General features: G+C 35.3%; 1 protein-coding gene and 1 long non-coding RNA gene across 10 annotated transcripts; one reads left to right on the top strand and one right to left on the bottom strand.

Annotated features, from left to right (window-relative positions):
* The first annotated feature begins 2,672 nt into the window (after positions 1-2,672).
* Positions 2,673-14,900, top strand: LOC148871413 (uncharacterized). Of its 9 annotated transcripts, none has more exons than XM_088974054.1 (12): positions 2,673-2,853; positions 3,005-3,121; positions 4,403-4,635; positions 4,797-4,894; positions 5,162-5,270; positions 5,399-5,438; positions 5,618-5,707; positions 5,815-5,914; positions 6,042-6,181; positions 11,836-11,938; positions 12,533-13,200; positions 14,192-14,593. In XM_088974054.1, exons 3-12 carry the CDS (start codon positions 4,479-4,481, stop codon positions 14,469-14,471), a joined length of 1,785 nt encoding a protein of 594 aa, XP_088830180.1. In that variant the 5' UTR covers positions 2,673-2,853; positions 3,005-3,121; positions 4,403-4,478; the 3' UTR covers positions 14,472-14,593. The 9 variants fall into 9 exon arrangements, with proteins under 9 accessions (XP_088830180.1, XP_088830179.1, XP_088830184.1 ...); XM_088974053.1 differs by lacking the exon at positions 2,673-2,853 and adding an exon at positions 2,859-2,877; XM_088974058.1 differs by lacking the exon at positions 2,673-2,853 and adding an exon at positions 14,633-14,900 and having other exon boundaries at positions 2,899-3,121; positions 14,192-14,231.
* Positions 14,901-19,105: 4,205 nt separating this feature from the next.
* LOC148871412 (uncharacterized) lies at positions 19,106-20,286 on the bottom strand. The gene is made up of 2 exons (XR_016106797.1): positions 19,855-20,286; positions 19,106-19,610 (listed from the first exon to the last, which is right to left on the bottom strand). It is a non-coding gene; the product is annotated as an uncharacterized LOC148871412 (long non-coding RNA).
* Positions 20,287-20,638: the final 352 nt, after the last annotated feature.

The following is a 20,638-nucleotide window of genomic DNA, read 5'->3' as shown; positions in this document are numbered from 1 at the left end:
TGGCCACATATTGGGCCAAATATTGCTATAAGTATTTTAAATATTTTGCATGCTTATGGAATATAAAATAAATTATTTTCTATTAGTTTTGATAATGCCAGCAATAATGATTTTGCAATAAATATTTTAAAATCTCAATTAAGACCATGTTTAAATGGTAAATTATTTCATATCAAATGTGCATGTCACATCTTAAACTTATGTATTCAGGATGCCTTGAATATTATTTCTACTCATATTTCTAAAATTAGAATTTGTATTATACATATTAAAAGTTCAGGGGCAAGAAAACAAGAATTTAAATATTTATGTCAAAATAATGGTTTAAAATATAAACATTTTATATTAGATGCAAAACATAGGTGGAATTCTACTTATGCTATGTTAGAAAGTTGTATTTCTCATAATCAAATTCTTACTGATTTTATAATTCAAAAATGCCTAATGATATGATATTTAAGGAAGACAGATTTTTTAAAACATTTTTATGATGCAACTAATGAATTATCATGAACTTATTATCCAACTAGTTGTAATTTACCTTATCAATTAACGGTAATTAGTGATTATTTTGCAAAATATAGAAATAATCCATAATTTCAATGTATTGTTGAAATAATGGAAAATAAATTTAAAAAATATTGGGAGAACATTTCTCCCCTTTATTGTTTAGCTACAATATTAGACCCTAGGATTAGGAAAGATGGTTTAGATATTTTACTTGAATCATATTGTGAAAATATGAATATTGAAATAGGAAATAAAAAAGAAGAAATTAATAATCTGTTATTTGAAATGTACAGTTTATATGAATCTAAAATTGTAGGAAATATTCCTACGACTTGTACATCATCTTCTACTTCTGATCTTGAGCTCAGTATTAGAAGAGAAAAACTTTTTTATTTAATAAGTAGAAGGCAGAAATCTGCTACTTGTACAATAAGTTCATTTGCTGAACTTAATTTTTATTTACAATGAATTTTTTCTAATTTAGGTGAGGGTACAAATAATTTTGATATTTTAGCCTGGTGGAGTGAACATTCAAAAAACTATCCAATTCTCGTTGCCATGGCATGTGATCTACTAACCCCTCCGGTGTCTACAGTTCCATCGAAGTCTTGTTTTAGTACAAGTACCAGGGTATCGGATAACAAGAGAAGCTGCATGAACGATGAAAGCATAGAAATGTGCATTTACTTCAAGGATTGGCTAGATGCAAAAGATAGATTACAAACAAAGGAGGGCACGATACTACACCTGATATTTCACCTAAAGCATATGATGAAAGTCATGATTCATGAAGTTGACTAGTTGTATGGAATTTTTTATTTATTCAAATTATTGTAAAATTTTTTAATTTTATTTAATTTACTTGATATATTTTTTAATTTTTTAACAATGCAATTTTGTATTTTCAATTTGTAACTATATTGTATTTTTTTTATTTTATTAATTTATTCCATTTTCATATTTCATTTATCCAAGTATCCAATGATCCAACCATTGTATTTGTAATTTGTATCATTCAAATTTAAATGAAATAAAATTCTTATTTTTCTTCCAATTTGTTATTCCATCATTCTTATTTCAAATTGGTTAAGTATTTTTTTTTCATTTATGTGTTAAATAACTTAGACTTCTCATTTCTTAATTTTTCAAATAGTTCTCAAAGTTCAAAGGAAAGTTAAATATTTTAGTTTTACACTTTTACTTAGAAAATAAATAAAAATTAAAAAAAAAAGAAAAAAAAAAACAGTCTAGCTCAGTTCGGCCTGTAGCCTGGCCCGACCAAGGCCCGCAGCACAGCACGGCATGGTACGGGCCCACATGGGCCTAGGCCGTGGGCTATGTCAAGCCGACCCCCAAAATTTTCACCGGGTAGGGCGGCATGGCCCATGGACAATGCCACAACCCCGTGTTTTGGTCTTTTCCCATTTGGTTGGAAAAAGATCTAGCCACTGAAAGCCACAACCTCAGAAGACGTGAAAACCAATTTCAAGCTATTTTTGAAAAGCTCTAAATTTTTACCTTTTGTCTTAACTCCTCTTCGTGCAGAAATACACATGAATAAACGCACCTTAACCAAATGGTCTTCAAACTGTTAATGCAAAAATTCACATCGTCTTTTAAGTATAGATCTTTCAAAAAAGACTTACCAAACAGCCCCGATAATTTAATACCAGTTGCGATCTGAATTCAATTTGTATCTTATATAAATGATCCAATTCAATTCCACTATAAACAAATCAAATTTGGATCTACCTACATTCAATTCAATTGGATCCATTTACAGCCGTAGAAGAAAGTGAGGGAAGGATTTAGGTAATTTCCCTCCCTAATTAATATATCAGTTTCGGTTTTGGTAATTTTGACAATAAAATAATTATTTAAAAACACAATAAAGCAGTTATCTGCCCGTTTGTGAGTGAAAGCCCAGAAGCTCAACATGCTTTCATTTAGCCTAGAAATCGACTTTTCTATAAAGTTAGTTTTGGTAGTTTCTTAAAGGCCGCTCAGTGAAAGCCTCTCAATCCTCCCAAACGTGCTCGGACTTCGGAAAACACTGGGAGGAGAAAACTCTGGGCAGATCAACGTTCAACAGCTTCGGCTGTGCTGTCTACAGAGTTGTCACCACGTGAAACGTTAGTCAGTACTCTGTACATTCGTGCCTTTAACGTGTCGTATCAGGTAGCTAGAGACCAGAGAAAGTCCTATGAACAGCAGAGGCTGTCGAACGTATAGACAGCCAATTATTTACCGGGCGAGTTCATTTGTTCTGCGACCGTGAGTCACAGCCTCACAGAGCTGCTTTGACCCAAGAGTCAAAAGTTTTAAGCTCCCTCGAGCTAGACTGTAAGTTGTAAAGTAGTTTTCTAGGTGAGCCACCGGATTAGACTTGAGTCTGCAATTATTCCAATTGCAATAAAGTTATAAAGGATCTCTTCTCTCGTAGTTTCCAGTTATACATATTCTTTTTTCCGATCCGTATACAACTGTTTTGCAGCTGGGTTTTGGGAATTTTTTATGCTGGGTCCCAACTTTCATTGTAATCGTGCCTGAAATTCGTTACAGCCGAGACTATTGCATGTTCCGTCTCCGTCTCGGCGTGCCTCTGTACCAGGTGAATTATAATCTCTTCTTTTGATGAATTCTGTGAGATCTGTATCTGGGTTGTGAAGAACTGGATCGCTACGATATTGCTTTCATATGTGGAGAGTTGAAACGGGAGATTTTGAGAGAGCTTTTTTTGAGTTGCGTGTTGGAGATTTTTGCATCTAGGTGGCGGTGGATTTTAACTTTCTATATTGTCTTTTGTTTAAAATGCTAAAAGATTAAATGGGTAATCTCGAGGGAACTCAACCGTGGTATGTTTCTGGACTCAGAAACGAGTCTTGTTTGGTGCTTCCTGATACATGATCAGATTATCAAAAGGGTCTCCTAAGGACTTCCCTAGGAGGAGAAATCATCATCTGTTCGATGTGCTTTAGTATTTTCTGTGATAGCTGCATCTTATAGAAAAGAATTTTGAGATTTTACCCTCCTTTCTTTATATTGTAGTTTTATATTTTAAAAGCACTCAAGATGGGGCTTTCTGATTTTGAATTTCGGTGCTTTATGTGAAATCTTCCGCTGGGTGTTGATGAATTTTGAGACATTATGGGTATATATATACTAAGAGGTAAGTTATGGTCAATTGTACAGGGGATGGCAATTTGTGACACTTTAAGTTTAAAGAATTTTCTTGTTATATATTTTGAGAATGCCAACTACCAAGGAATTAGTTCTTAATGGATTTTTTATGGGGTGTTTACACTAGTTTCTGTGAAATGTTCAGGGATCAGTGGAGAGAAAGCTTTGCTTAGAAAGCTTGTTTTGGAGTGTTGATGTATTTTGAATTTTGACTGCACAAAAGACACTTCTGGAGCGTGCAGCTTTTGTAGCTAATCTATGATGGGCATTATGTGGGTTTATACTTCAATTATGGCTCACTATCACTACATATATAAACATGCATGGGATATGTCATGAGGTTGTTTCTGTCAGAGTCACTCCTCCCATTTGATGAAATGGGTGGCATTCTTCCTTTGACTTTTGGAGACAACTTTGAATATATCTTTATGATGTTTGGAAGCCTGTTTTCTGGTCTTATAGTTCTAGTACTAAATTTTCTAGCCTCACATATCTATGATGGTGTATCAGTTAAATTGTTCATCGGGTTTGTAGTTAGCATTTGTTAAAAATGAATATTTTTAGTTTCAACCTCTGTTCTGTTCCTGTTGTATGTGCAAATGTGTGTCTTGAAGTCTCTGGTTTTTCTATGTCTATTTCATTGTTTTCTGTTTATCGTTTACATTCATGAAAATCTTTTTTGTTAACATAATGGTTTTCACCTCAAATTCAGGAGATATTCACACTGGCTCTAAGAAGGTGCATATTTGCTGTCTGACTTTTTAAGAAGACAAGGAACTCCTTTTGGCATGTCTAGAGATGAAAAAATGAAGACAAAAAGAAAGATCTCAGCGTACCGAGAACAACTGGATAATGCTCTGTCATCATCCAATCTTGCAAATCGGGAATATGTTAAGAATGTCATTAGGAATAAACTCCTATGCTCATCATATTCTGAGAACCAGGGTTGGTTATTGTCGTCCTGTTGAACTTTGTTTTTCCTTATTTTGACAAAGGATATACATTGAGGGGTTCTAGTTTAAATATGAGATACTACTTGCAATTCATAATATAGTCCAAATCCAAATGTGTAAGCGCATGGTAATTGTCTGTAACTGTGTTTTCAGGAAACACTGAAAATGTTGTGGAAAGGAGAACCATTGAAGTGTCAAATTTTCTTGACATGGTCAAGAGTGCCAGTGAACCACCACATGCTGATTGGAAGGTATATATGCTATTGAGTCTGAAATGTTCTTTATATTTCAGTTTACTATCATATCCATTTGTATTCTTTTATAGTTGATTGGTGGACCCATAAAAAAGTGATAGGTCCAATGGTTAAACCCATGTACCATTGACCATGTTGATTGACTATTGATATATTAAGTCCTTACATATGTTTATGATGAAATGTTAACACCCCCTCCCCCCAAAATAAACAAAAAAATAATAATTAAATAATAAAATAATAAACAGTGGTTTGGGTTGACAGATGAAGGAGGATAGTGAACAGTTCCGTGTTATGTATCGAGAAGGTCCTCAAGGCACTCCATTCCATACACTTCTTGTTGAAGGCTACATGGATGCACCTGTTGATGTCTGTAAGTTGATATTGATTAAGAAGAGCTTGAGTTATATTCTGCATTTAGTTAATTAATTACATAGGTCTATTTGCTTTCTTATTTGGTTACCTGAGAAAATTTTTAAGATTGGTATTAGTGTCTTGCAGGTTTATGTGTTGGATGGGAGTCAGATCTATATGATAGATGGTGAGGATTCTTTCCATCCCTCTCAATGCTTTCTTTTCACTGTGTTCTCTTTTTCCTTCCATTGACCAATAGCTATTTCACTACTTTCACTAATTAATTAATATTCCTGTTTCTGCTCAAGTATTAAAAGGCACTCTCAGATATGTTGGTGTTTGATCTTCTTTTTGTATTTGCTTTAGGTGGCCTCAGTACACCATTCCAACTTTCAAAATTATAACAACTAAATGTTTGCAAAAGGTCCGAATTGGTGAGCAAATATCTTTAGTGAGGTTCGTCCTACAGTTGTTTATTATTTACTTGGTGATATATTCCTCTTTAGTGTTTGACATTTCATTAGTTTGGGATGTTGAACTTTTGTTAACTGTTTGGAAGAAAGGGTGAAGGTTTCTTGGCCACTATCAGATAGAGAGGCAATTGTGCACTTCTTCGAGTTGGAGTTCTTTGAAGATGATCTCATCATTGTGCTTCTAAACTCGGTAGTGACAAAAGAATTTTATTGGATATTTTTTATTCACTATAGATTCTGTTTATTCTTTACCGGAGTTCAGTATTTCCAAATAAAAACTTAGGCAGGAGCATTCTGTTTTGAAAATTTTCTTTCAGATCTCTGATTTGGAAAGTATAAATAGAAGCACTCATGGCTTCACCAATGAAGGAATACCCAAACCAGAGGATATAGTAAGGATAGATTTGGTGGGGGGCTTTGCATTGAAAAAGCTTACCTCAGAAACAAGCTATTTTCGGTGAGTTAATTTACCTGTTTGTGAAATCATAAAACCACATCTAATGGATGGTATTGCATCTGGTATCATTTTATTTTAATTTCAAAAGATTGCAAAGGAAGTTTTATTGTGTAGAGGATAGATTTAATTTATTCATTCAAGTTACAGAAGCCTTATCCTTAAATGTCTTTTGTTAAGTTTATCATTGTATGGATTTGATGGGGTTCCAATTGGGTTCCCTTGTAATTTTTTTGAAACTTAATCATATATACTTCACCTTTTTCTCTCAAAAAAATATGAGGAGTAAAAATGACTCTAGAAACTCCAAGACAGCTCTGATCAACCTGAGTCACTTCTAGCATCTTCACAAATATGATATGATCAACCTATGTGCAGAAACATCTCTTTAACACTATCTACAATGAACTACATCCATAAACTTCAGACTAATTTTTTTCCTATTTTTCTTAAAAATTATTAAAATATGGTGTACTTTCATAAAATTCATGTATCATCACCATAAGTCTTCTTCTATGAGGCGGTTAGATCCTCTTCCCTTCTCAGGAGTGGTAACTGTTATGGCATCTTACTCACCTGTAAGGCATGGTAATATCAGATCTATAACTCAATGAAGCTAAAAGGTAATATGATTGGAAATGTTCAATAGTTTATGCCCAATAACTTTCATTGGTACGAAGTAGTAAACCTACTAGGGCTTTCCAAGGGAGAATGAAGAGAAGAGATGGTGTGAGAAAGAATGAAGAAGAGAAAGATTGGGGAGAAAAAGTGAGACCCATGTCTTGCAAACACATTTTATTGAGGAATATCTAATAGAATAGTGAAATTATAAGGCTGTCTGTGCTAGAATTACGTGTCAGAAGGACTACAATAATAATATAAAAGACATGGTTGTTAACAGCCACCTATTGTGGATGTGACAGAGTTGTGTCAATATTGGTGTTCACACATGTCTAGCATGTTTGAGGCACTCATTTTGAAGTATCCATGTAACATAGTTGCACAAGTGATGCATGCTTCTTTGAGGTATTTTGGCATTGAGCCCTTCATTTATGGTTGCATAATTATTGTACACCCTTAGGTTGATAAAAAATTAGAGAGAAAAATAAAGTTGAGGGAAAGTTCTCAAGAACTTTCTGTTTCTCTTATTTTCTATGAAACCAAACACAGACATAGCTTATCTCGTTTTATTTTAATATATCTTACTCTTTGTCAATATAAAAAAATCATAGGTCTTCTATAGATCAAGAAAGTGGTAATAATTGAAGACAATGGGTATATGCATATTAGGACTTACCTGCACAAAAGGTCCATACCATATTGACATGTTGGTAATATTATGTCTTTCATGGTCAAGTTTCAAAAAATGCATAGTCCCTTGACAGAATAAAAACGAGAACTTATGATAAATTAAAATTTCCTCTTGCTGGTAATTTAGGAGGAGATGTGAAAATGTTAGTTGTAAATCTCTGGTGCACCACAGTTCAAAATGTGCATTGTCCATCAAGTTAACATGGAGTTCCATTCGGTTTTACATTAGTTTTATTTGGGTGCTTAAATGTTCAAAATTTGCATGTTAATCAAGTTAATGTTGAGTTCCATTCAGTTTTACGTTATTCTAGTTTTATTTTGGGTGCTATTTTAGGCACATCCCTTTTTTGATAAATTGCATGAATTCTTAGTGAAAAGGCAAAGATTACCCTATTTATAACTTATATAAATGATGCATAGAATTACTTTTGTCTTCTGAAACAAGTATTCTTTTATCACTAATTGGGGGTGTTCCTAGTTGATTACAATTACAGTTTTCCCAGTTTTTTTATAGTAAAGAAAAATTATATCATAAAAAGGGAGAACAATGCGAAGAAAGCAAAATAACAGAAAGATAGAGAATTATGCATCTCAACTCTCAAGCAAAATGGCCCCATAGATATGTACAAAATCTGCCCAAGCATGTTTTTAAAGGATAGTAAGGTATGGTATTGTATTAAAGAAATAACAAAGTCATGTACAAAAGTTACTATACTCGGGGATTTACAAAAGCTGCCCTTGCTTCACTATATCCCCAACTCCTTTTCAATTGAGAGATATAAGGCTTGTTTGATAGCCAATGACTATATTCAAACCTATGGCATAGACTATTAAGAGACATTTGCTCCAATGGCTAAAATGAATTCTATCCAAGTAATTATGTCTCTAGTCGCCCACTACTCTGGGCCTCTATATCAGATGGATATGAAGAATGCCTTTCTTAATGGAAACCTACAAGAAGAAGTTTATATGGAATTGCCTCCAAGGGTGAACCTCCGTAATAGTGAAGGGAAAGTTTGTTGTCTAAAGAAGGCTTTGTATGTACTCAAATAATCTCTTAGAACATGGTTTGACAGATTTAAAAGGGTTATTTTGAAGATTGGTTTTTTGCAATCACAAGTTGATCATACTCTATTCATAAGAAGAGTAAATGGACGTGTGACTATGTTGATTGTGTATCTTGATGAAATTGTTGTTACTAGGGATGATATTTCTGGAATCACTCAATTGAAATCCTTCCTTGCTTCTAAATTTGAAATTAAGGATCTTGGTGATCTCAAATATTTTCATGGGATTGAACTTGTAAGATCAAAGAAATGGATTTTCATTTCTCAAAGAAAATATAATTCGGACTTACTCCACGAGGTTGGAAAATTGGGGTGCAACGTGCAAGCTTGCTAAGACCCCAATTGATCCTAATCAGAAGTCGTGTGCTATTGATGGAAATGTTCTCCCAAACAAAGGGGTTTATCAAAGATTGGTCGGTCAGCTCTTGTACCTCTGTTTGACTAGACCTAGCATTTCATATTCAATTGGTGTGGTAAGCCAATATATATCACATTCAGGTTGTCAATAGAATTCTTGCATATTTGAACGGATGCCCTAACAAATGGATGTTGTACTCTGACCATGGACATTTGAAGGTTGAGGCTTATACAAATGCAGACTAGGTAAGATCTATTGATGACAAGGAGATCTACCTCTGGATACTGTACTTTAGTAGGAGGTAATGTGGTTTAATGGAGAAGAAAGAAACAATCTGTTGTTTATCGTTCTAGTGCAGAGGCAAAATACAAGGCAATGGCTCATGGAGTGTCTGAGTTGATTTGGTTAAAGTTCTTATTGATAGAGATGGAAATTTAGACAAATACTCTAACGAAACTCTACTGTAAAACCAAGCAACTATAAACATTGCTTATAACATTGTGCAACATGACTATACAAAGCATATTGAAGTAGACCAGCATTTCATAAGATAGAAGGTAGCCAGTGGAGAGACTTGTCTACCCTTTGTGAGATGAGAACACCAACTTGTTGATTGTCTCACCAAGGCAGTTCACAGGACAAAGTTTGACAGTAATTTAGGCAAGCTGGTCATGATAGATATCTATGCTTAGTTTGAGGGGGAGTATTGAGAGTATATTGTATTATTAGGAGCATTTTAGTCTTCGCCTTATTTTGTATTTGGGCACCCAAATAAGGGCACTATTTTAATTTATTCTCGTATAACAAATATTATGTTTTGTAGGTGTGAACAGTAACTAACACACCATATTAAACTTCTAATCTAACAGCTTTTTGGATAGTAGATGTTTTACAACTAATGGTTTTTAGAACAATTCACATGGATTAGATCAACCCTGAACCATGTTTTTTCAAGTTTTTAACTACTATTTTCGACCTTATCTAGCATGTTATGTTACAAGTCTTCCTAATCAAATGAAGTAAGGAAGACCACTAATTCACATATACTTCTTCCACTTGAGTAGGGGTGAATTTGAGCCGAGCCGAGCCGAGCCGAATAGTACGAGGCTCGAGCTCGGCTCGAGTCAAAAATTCATAAGCTCGAGCTTGATTTTGAGAAAAAAATATTTTATAAAAATAAAAAGTATATACAAAATATTTTTTAATTGATATTTAAATAATTAAGAATTATAATAATTAATAATTATAATATTTTATTATATATATTATTATATATTAAATATCAAATATATATATATATATATTCGACCCAGCTCGCAAGCCTCACGAGCCGAGCTCTAGTAGGCTCGAGCTCGGCTCGTTTCATAATTGAGCCAGTGAATTGGGCTTGAGCTCGAGCTCGACCGAGCTCGAGCAGCTCGTGAAAAGCTCAGCTCGTTGCTACCCCTACACTTCGGGAATCCTATGGGTATCTGAACCATCATCTAGATTATTGGTTATATCTTCACTTCCCCATCATATATCCACATGCCCTATACCCATCTTATACTGAGTTTTCCCCCAATCATAGGACTCATCTACAGTTTTATGGTTTAATTGAAAATTTCCTTCCAAATAAAGGCTTATTTTGGTAACATCGCTACAAGTTCCAAACTGAAAATTGCCCCATGAATAGAGAAGGTACTGAGGCAATTTGTGGTGCTCCTGATCCTCAAAATTCCATTTCCATATGGATGATTCCTAGGTTGGGGCAACATGGGTTGTTTCGAGTTTGAGAGTAGCCACTTTGTGCAAAATTTCCAAATGTTAGGTCTTATCTAGTTTATTTCTCCAAAGACCCCAGATAGCTTGGACCAACATTGGGTAACCTTTAAAAATGATTCCTGGGTTGTCTCTTAGAATTTAGACTCCTCTAAGCAACTCTGCAAGCAGTCCATGTCTACATATACACAGGCAAATACAGACAAAGAAAGAGGTACAAAGACATAAATATCTATATTTCAATACAGCATACTTAGGCATCTTTTATAGAGATAACAAATGGACAAAGCAATATCTATGAAATAGGTTGTTAAATATCTGTCACCCCATTTCTGTTTCATAAACCATGTTCCAGAGAATTTTAAGTTATAACAGATGACACCCTTTAAAGCTATCAAAATCACCCAATGTGTCGTAAACCACTCTGCATTGTCAAAACAAACTAATGTATCATTTTGGACATGTTTTAGGGATAATTTTAAGTTGTTACAGAAAACACCCTTTAAGGTTATCAGAAGAACTCAGGATGTCATAAACCATTCCACCTTGTCAAGCTGATATATCATTTTGAACATGTGCTCCTTTGAATCACCAAAACCAACATTGTAGGTCTCTGTCTAAGTAAAATGTACAATTCTTTTTTCTTTTTGAGGTAAATCTTGAAGATACAAAGAATAATGGTTCTCAGCTAATCTGTATTATGTTCATTAATTAAGCTATCTTGGTAAAAACTTGGGAAATTGAAACTTAGATGATTAGTTAGTTGAACACAAGTGAATGGTTAGTTGACCTCTCTTTCCACCATCTATATCAAACTTACTATAATGTAAGTGATAATATTTTCCATGGTTATGTAAATTTCTGGACAAAAATAGTGCTAACTAAAAAGGCAGACAATTAAACATAAACCTGGAAAACAATTTAGGTACAGCAGACATGGCCTACAGATTGGAAGAGAGTCATAATTGAAGGACTATTGTTGTGTTTGATTCAAGAACCGTGATGATATTGAGATAATCATGGACAAATAATGTCAAGAGACAACTTATTTACCATATATACATATCAATATGTATCACCATAGTATACATATATTTTTTAGTTGTTGTATTGGTTCTTATTGAACATGCCTTTCATCTGGATGTTTTCTAATTTTGCAGGACATTAGCAACCATGGATATCAAGTTGGACTTTGCTCCGCCATCATTTATTAATTTTGTATCAAGGCAGCTAATAGGAAGTGCTTGCAAACTCTACAAGAAGGTTGCATTTTCATTTATGTGATAAAATTTCTTTGAATGGTCAATCCACAAGACCTTGGCATATTCTTTTCATTTATGAAATACACAAAGAAGAACCATGTTCCATGATTATTGTTTCATGTTGTTCATACTGTTGAATAGAGAACATTCCTATGCCAACCTCCATAAGAATACCATCTTCGATCCGTGTCAAACTAGGGGTGCAATTTAGGCGGGCTTAGGTTGAGTTTTTGTCAAAATTTGAATGGGTTGGCCTGAAGCCCGAGCCCAAAACAGTGCAAAATGCTAACTCGAGCCAACCTGAGTTGCACCTTCAACAATCTTATCTGATTGATTATCACACTACAAAACAAGGAAACAAAACAAAGGATGCAGGGTCCATTTTGGGCTAGAAAAGCTTATAACCACTTACTGATTGAGTCATTAAGACTGCTTTCAGACATTCCAATCAAACAGGTGGGGCCAATGGATTGGATATTCCAGGTGGAACCATTGTACTCTGGTTTCTGGTTAATAATTTAGTTAAGTTAGATCATTATGTGGTCATTTGACTGCCATTTTTGTAATAATACTTTCCAAATTGTTGATGTTCCAGGTAGCTTCTTATGCAAAAGTTGATGAGAAATTTTCCAAAGCCTTGGAGGATCCACTCTATATTTGGGTGCGTCAAGGTCTATATTCTGAGAATAAATTGCAGAAGGCTCCGGAAATAGAAGCCATGAAGAATGAGAAACCTCTATGTCTCATCCCTGAAGAACATAGCAACAGTACTTCCCAGGCTCATGAACAAGTTTTAGACCGGATGTCTCTTAATGATGATCATACAATGGAAACTCCACAAAATGATAAATTAGTTATAGACGAGACATCTATGGATGAGATCACTGAAGAGATTGAGCAAGACAGACAAGTAGTGGATAATAGCAGAGGCAAAGATTCTTCTCCAACAAATCTGATTCCAGAAAAATGCCTTGTCAACAAGAAAAATAAGGGTTTTATAAGTGCAGAGGTGGAACAAGCTCTTGGTATATTAGATCAAGCAATTTCTATGGTTCAGAGTGGTGGATTTAGCAACCAAAATCGCTCCAGTTCTGGCTCCCCAACCCAAGAATTTCTAGATTTGGAAGAGGATCAAGTGGCAGATGTAATTTCTTCACAACATGGAGTCAACTCAAGTGTAGTTTCTGTTGAGGCACCAAAAATGGATAACACGAATAAGTGCATAGAGGAAATGACTGCCAGTTCTGATGTCCAGAATTTCAGGTAGTAGTTCTGTACCAAGTGTTTATAAGAGTTACTCCATTGCTAATTGACAATTAGACATTGTTGCAAAAACTAATCAAGTGAGAAAATAAGCTCTTATTAATCCATATTTTGTGGAAAAACATCAGTTGCTCCAATTGTATCCAAATACAAATTCTAGGAAAAAGAATATCACATATAGATTTTTGGTATCTGTAATTCTATATTTCTATCTATGATGCTATATATGGGTACCTAGTTACCTACATGGACAAGGACATGAAAAACAGAGATATGACTTTCCATTTCCTAAAATCATGAAACTCTCCATGTGCTAAGCGTCATTTTTCAACATTTGTGTCTTGCCAAATTTAATGCTCTAGAGTACATCTAGATGCATCCATCCACTGTAATATTGGGTGCATATCATGTCCAATGCTGGTAGGCAGGCATGTGCAGGTATCAAGGGAATGACTACCAAGTTTTTGTCTTGTAATTGGCAGTTTGCATAATGATGCTGTCGCATTTTTTTAATCACTTTTTTTATGTTCAATTTCTTCATCCTTGTTTTTTGTGGATTGGGTGCAGCAAATGTCCTCTGCCTGACCAATGGCATGGAAGTGCACTTGTTATAAATTAAGAGGGATTTTACACCAATCAAAAAAAAAAGAGGGGTGCCATGTTATTTCATCTTTATCAATGGGGATCATTAGGCCATATGCAACTTTAATTAGATGGCATAGCTACCTGATTTTAATTGCATTAGTTTTGCTTAATATTTTCTGGTGAACACCCAGAGTTCAATAGACTTCAATGGTTGGCATCATTTAACTGGGTTGTTTCTTTCTTCTTCCTCTGCATTACCTTCCATGTGCCTTGCTGAACTTGTGGAATTTTACTGCTGATTTGTTGTTTGAATTTCTTCAAGCATATACTAAATTTCATTTAATATGATAAGTACACAAAATATTGATTATATGTTCTCTTGTTTGTCTACTCTTCCAATTTGCAGGCCTGCAGGACCAGATTCTCCCAAAGTAAATCATAATCGGGTAGCTCCATTATCTCCAGAGAAAAGTTTCTCAGTTTTAGTAAATAATCAACAAGTTGCTTTGAATTCCTCTCATGATGGGAAAACAGAGCCACCATTGTTCGATCATATAAATAAAGATTTTAAAGAAGGTAGTGCCAAGGTAAATGGCATCCACAAAAGTAATTTTAATGGTGAAACAGAGAAAATAAAGCATCAAAAGGTCTGTTGTTTACCCTTCATTTTAAGGCATAGTGGGTAGTTTGGCAGTACACTTGTAACAATTTATAATCACCCTTAATATTAAATTTCAGTTTCTCTTCTACCCAGTGTTGTAAATACAATTTCTCCTGAATAAAGGAAGGTTATAATTCTATCCTTTCATACGATTACAATTTTCTCATAAGATTAAATGGTTTTCAGGTAAAGATGCAACAAATTGATGGTTGGGCTGCTTTGCCACTACAAAATATTTTTTTTTCATTTATTTTCTCAGAATTTTTTTGGTGAACATTCTCGGACTGTTTAGTGTAATTGATTTAACATGTATTTCTTTTATGTTCTTACTGTACTTAATGTAAATATACATATTGACAAACAAATACTTCAGGTACAGAGTCAGGTATTATTCTTCTGCTGTAATGTAGAACCATGTGGTTTTTTTGTATGTTTGATTCACAGGCAGTGATCATTTTGGACTACCACTTTTATATCTAGCATTTATCAGGTATTATTTTCTATTGCAATCTTTCTATACATAGAAACCGGGATTTGTTTCTCAGGCATTAAGGTTGAGAATTCCAGACCCGCATATGTGAATATGCATGTGCACATTCAATCAGCAGTTCAACAGGAACTTGCGTGAGATTTATACTCTTGGGGACAGACATCCTTTGATCTGAGATGCTTGCTGTCCTTGGGGGATTCTAATCACCAATTTGATTTTTATACAGTGGTTAAAGTTGAGTTCATACTGTGGGCATTGTCGGTTGTTGATGTAAATACTTGTAGATTTACTATATGTAGAGGACCTGTGTCTAGTGCAGGTTGAACCTGAATTGTGGGCATTCCCGAACCAAAATCCATGCAATACTGTTTGATAGTTCTTACAGAAGTCTTTCAAATCTGCTATTTCATGATGGATTATATGCTAACATGTTGTCTCCAAGCATTTACTTAACCAATGCTTTACTAAATGCTCATTTTTCCACCAAAGCATTCTCTGCCGCTGAGCTGCCAATTGCATTTCCCTCTGCTACCCAGATGGATCAAGGCTTTCCAGAAGATATTAACTCCAATGGTATCTCTCAATTTACCAACTTTTAGGAGGTCAGGTTCCAGATTCCCATAATTTAGAAACCCCAGCTCGGCAGCTCCTTTCTGCATCTGCCTTGATTTTGTGCACTGGCATGCTTCACTTTTATCCCGAATTAAGTTGAACTGACCTCCTCGACAACAAAGTTCTTGGGCCTGATGTGTTTTCTGTGGAGTTTTTCAGACATTAATGGCTGATTGTAGGACCTTCAGTTATTGCGCTTGTTCCAGATACTTATGCCATTGGCCGTGTGCATTTTCACCTGAAGTTTGGAAGAGAACTTGTATTGCTTTATTTGGTGGCACCGTTGTACTGAATGTTTTCATGGCAAGTGATATTCAATAACAAAACAGTCCTAATTTTCCTGGTGTCTTATGTTAGAAAGAAAATCTTGATTGCTGAGAAATATATGTGTTGGAGATTTGTACCTAGGGCTCAGTTAAGCTCAGTTTGAAAAAGTACAAATACATACAAAACAATACAAAATATAAGGTTTTGCATTGTATTTGTACTCCTTCAAACTGAGCCTAGTGGACCAAATCTCTGGAAATGACTTGCAAAAAATCAAAGGAAAACAAATGATTTCATTATGAAACGATATTCAATAGGGCAATGCTTAATTCTTCTGGAATTTGGTTTAACATGGAAAATAAAAACTTATTAAGAAATACATGGGTATCACCAGGTCTGAATTCAGATTCCAGAGGACCAACACTCTTGAGGAAAATGACTTGTGGAAAATCAGAAAGAAATGCCATTTCCCTACTACTACTAAATTGTAAAATGTTTGTTTTCCATGTCATTTTACACGTTGCTGGAAATTTGTTTTTCTAGAAATATCCTTTTCACCTCATTCTTAAAACACCGGTATGAGGTCTCACCGGTGTCTTCTGCATCTCTTAAGCATTCTCTACTCTTAGATTCAAACTTGGAAGTATCGATGTGGCCACTTTTGAGTTTTGAACCACACTGGGAGTGATGACGTGGGCACTTTTAAAGGGAATATCCTTCCTAGAAGTTCACATTGGCGCCTCACATGCACATCTCGGCATGCATTGGGAATATCTTCCATAGTTATCAATAGATGTTTTCAATACACAGTTGGGATATTCTGTGGGGCGTGAATGCTCTCTCCCGACCTAGAGAGAATCAGGATTTTCTCTTTAAAGAAGGCACCCCACAATACATTCCACCATATATTGGGAACATCTTTCCACGAATTACAACACACAAGTATGGGAAATGTTTCAGATGTGCAGCTGGAACGTCTTGTGAGGTTGGTGTGAGGCATGGACTCCGCAGGAGATAACTTTGTCTGGGCTCAATTCTTTAATCTTAAAAAAAAAATAAGAAAAAAGAAAAAAAATCCAAGTGTATTGCCCCTTTGAATTGCACAATACACAATTTTCTATCATGAATATCAATACTTCGTACCTTGCATTTACATTTAAGATATAACAAAATTTTATTTTGTATTGATTTAAAAATTAATGTATCAATTTCCTGAAACAATAGTGGACTTCCCAGTATCCAATTGTTATTAATGGAGCCGAGCATATTGGCCTTTAAAAAGCATACTAATTAGGATTTGTGCGATGCACAAGTTTTATTAAGAAAAATTGATGGAGGAGATTTATGACATTTTCAATCAAACGATGTTCATCTAAGTCAAATTCAAGCTCTTTTTTTTTGCGGGGGGAGGAATGTCTAGTTTATTCAATGATTAAATCACAATTCAAGATGCACTTTAATGAGTAGCTAATTTCCTATACTCTAGATAAATCTGTATTATTTATTTGTATCTCAATGCTAAATTTTTTTTATTAATTTTTTAAATTTTATGATTAGTAACTATTTTTGTATTATTTTAAGTAAAAATATTTTTGATTTGCAACTATTTCTTAATAAAGTTGGTTAGAGGCCTTGGTATTTAAAAAAAATTAATGCATAACATCAACAATGCTAACAGAAGTAAAGCATTTGCACCTTTCCTCAAAACAATATGAGAGGTTTTTGTTAACTTTAAAACATATATAAGGGAGGTTTTGAACACCTTTCGAACATTATGAGAGGATGACATGCGTCCAAAAGCGCATGTGCATTCCTCATTCGTGCAGGGATGATAAACGGGCGTTTAACATGAATGCCATTAACCATCTCTCGTTCAAAGTAATTTTGTGAAAAATCTTTTGCTCTCTTCTTTCTCGCGTCTCTCTATTCTCCACCCAAACCTTTTGTTCTGCTATTCTCTCCAACTGGCGAAGGCAAAAGGCATCATCGCTGAAGGCAAGCCTCTTCCTGCGACCGGCGACAGAGGTTTAGTGCTTTTCTCCCTGCGGTGGTTCATCTACAACTAAAACCCCAAAAGGCAAAAGGCATCAACGGCTTCATCTGCAACTTTGTGCTTCTACGGCTTCATCTGCGGTGGTTTTAAGGCATCAATGGCATGTGAAATACATAGACTCCAAAAACTACCAAGTTCCACAAGGCAAAGCTGCAGTTGAGCTTGTTTCGGGAGCTTCAGCTGGGATACAAACAGCAACAGTGCTCAATAAGGGTACGACCTATAACTTGGAATTTGTACTTGGAGATGCAAACGACTCTTGTGTGGGAGATTTCATTGTGAGGGCGCAAGCAGGATCTACGTCAATGAACTTCACGATGCAGACCAACGGAACTGGCTTGGCCCAAAGCTTCCTCATCAAGGCAGATTCAGCTCTAACAAACATCAGCTTCGTTAGCCTAACCACGAGTCAGACGAGAGATTTTGTGTTTTGTGGTCATGTGATCGACAACGTGATACTCCGTGCTTCATTTGGGCTCAAACCACAAATGCAGAGTTGGGTGTTGTTTTTATGTTTGGTTTTCCTCGTAGATGTTGTATAGATTACTGAGAAGTAGAGCCAAATCTGAATCTGTTTTTCCACTTATTATTATATATTATTGTTATTTTGATATTGAGAACTTGGGTAAAGCATAGCTGGTCTGATTCCTTCGCCTGTAGAGATTGATTGGATCTCATAGGTCCAAAAACTTTTTATAAATTGCACTCCTTCAAAGGTTCTGATGGATTGATTGAAAGAGAATGATTGGTTTAGCAGTTGGCTGGTGGACATTATTCAATAGTTCTAGCCCTGGGTTTTGGACAAAACAAGCGTCTGGATAATGCGTTAATGTGGATCAACGAGATCCCAACTGAAGGAGTGGAATCGCAGGGTATTAGATATAAATGGGTAGTTCTATACATTGAGACCCTGTTTGGGTACCAGTAAGGAAAATCGTAATGTTCTTCAGTTTCAAACAAATCTTAAATCTGAACTAATTTCATCGCACGCTTCTGTTACCAATCATCAGAGGATCCATCTTCGATAGTGAATTTATGGTATAGTAGTAAAAATCATTTCGTTTCATGTAGCGCCTTAACTCTAAACAACGTTTGTTTTGAATTACTGAAAATATTGAGACACTCTAAGGTCTAAACAACGTGTGCTGAAAGCCTGAAACAGGGTGATTATCTTTCATTTCAGAATTTTAGGGACCATGAAATTTATTAGTGAAAAAATGAGGGGAAAAAAGAACGATGATTCAATTATCTGCTCTCTCATTAAGTCATGATTCATGAGCGCACATTACTCATAAGTTAGATAATTCAGACAAGTTCTAGAATTTCAGTCCATCATAGTGCAAATTTTCCATTTTCTTGTCATATGAACCCATATCCTCTCTGCACTTGCTCACCCCTTCCATCAACTTGCTTTTGCTTCGCTTTATCGTGTAGCTCATTGATATCTGCACACACGACCAGATCAGACCATCTCAGAGACAGATTTTCAGTATGTTGCTGCCTGGACATCCACGTCTTTCAGTTACTTTCATGATCAGGGGTATAAAAATTTGCATCAATATCGAAATGATGGTGTAACAATGAATATGATGGCATTGGAGCTCGTCCTCTGTCATTATACTATTATAGCACGCAGAATTCAGATCGCTGTTCACAATACTTGATTGGCTTTAACTTTCCCAAAGGAAGTTGGTAACATGCTTGGCATGTGGCTGTCAACAAGAGCCAAAGTTCCTATTTGGCTGATAGATGGCAAATTAAGCAATAAGCACTAAGTAATAATAAAACCACAATCAAATTAAGCAATTCAACAAACCCAGAAATGATTTTACATAAGAGAAGAAAAAATAGTTAACCCAGAAATGATTTTACATAAGAGAACAAATTAACCCAGAAATAATTTTAAATAAGAGAAGAAAAAAAATATCCCAAAAATGATTTTACATAACCAGAAATCATTTTATTATTTTCTGTTCTAAAATATACCAAAGTAAAATGTAGCCGTTGCAGATGAAGTTGTTGATGCCTTAAAACCACCGCAGCTGAGAGCCGTTGCAGGTGAAGCCGTAGAAGCACAAAGTTACAGATGAACCACCGTAGGGAGAAAAGCACTAAACCTCTGTTGCCGGAATAAGCTTGCCTTCGCCAGTGATGCCTTTGCCTTTTGGGGTTTCAGTTGCAGATGAACCACCACAGGGAGAGAAACACTAAATCTCTACCGCCGGTCGCCAGAAGAAGCTTGCTTTCGCTGATGATGCCTTTTGCCTTCGACGGCTGGAGAGGATAGCAAAACGAAAGGTTTGGGTGGAGAATAGTGAGACACGCATAAAGAAGAGAACAAAAGGCTTTTCACCAAAATACTTGGAATGAGGGATGGCTAATGGCGTTCGTGTTAAACGCCAGTTTACCACCCCCGCACAAATGAGGAATGCATACGTGTTTATGAATGCATGTCATCCTCTCATAATGTTCAAACGATGTTCGAATCGATCACACTTTGACTGAACCTGAAGCCTGTCCATTCAAACAAATTTTACAGCCTTGTATCGGAAATATTTCTCTACTCGTGTTTTATTTCATGGGAAGATATTCCTGATGCAAAATTGCAAGAGGTTGTTAGGAGGGAGTGAGCACTAACTTGCCCCTGACTGAAGCCGATCTCTTCGTAGGATTGTTAAAAAACGAAGGAGGTTTTTATAGCTTTTCCTATGTTTAAATAGAATTTAAGTTGATTTTAAATTACTTAAACTATATTTAAGATTAACAATTT

This window comes from Nelumbo lutea, chromosome 2, assembly GCF_056320005.1.
Source record: "Nelumbo lutea isolate HS-2025 chromosome 2, American lotus-T2T, whole genome shotgun sequence".
In the NCBI taxonomy this organism is placed as follows: Eukaryota; Viridiplantae; Streptophyta; class Magnoliopsida; order Proteales; family Nelumbonaceae; genus Nelumbo; species Nelumbo lutea.
Note: the sequence above shows the minus strand (reverse complement) of the source record. Positions and strands in the feature narration are given on the sequence as shown.

Excerpts from the sequence above, each read along its gene's own strand:
- LOC148871413 (XM_088974054.1), top strand. The coding sequence starts at position 4,479 with ATGTCTAGAGATGAAAAAATGAAGACAAAAAGAAAGATCTCAGCGTAC. Across the intron at positions 5,271-5,398 it reads GGATGCACCTGTTGATGTCT|GTTTATGTGTTGGATGGGAG; the intron begins GTAAGTTGATAT and ends AGTGTCTTGCAG. Across the intron at positions 13,201-14,191 it reads TCTGATGTCCAGAATTTCAG|GCCTGCAGGACCAGATTCTC; the intron begins GTAGTAGTTCTG and ends TCCAATTTGCAG.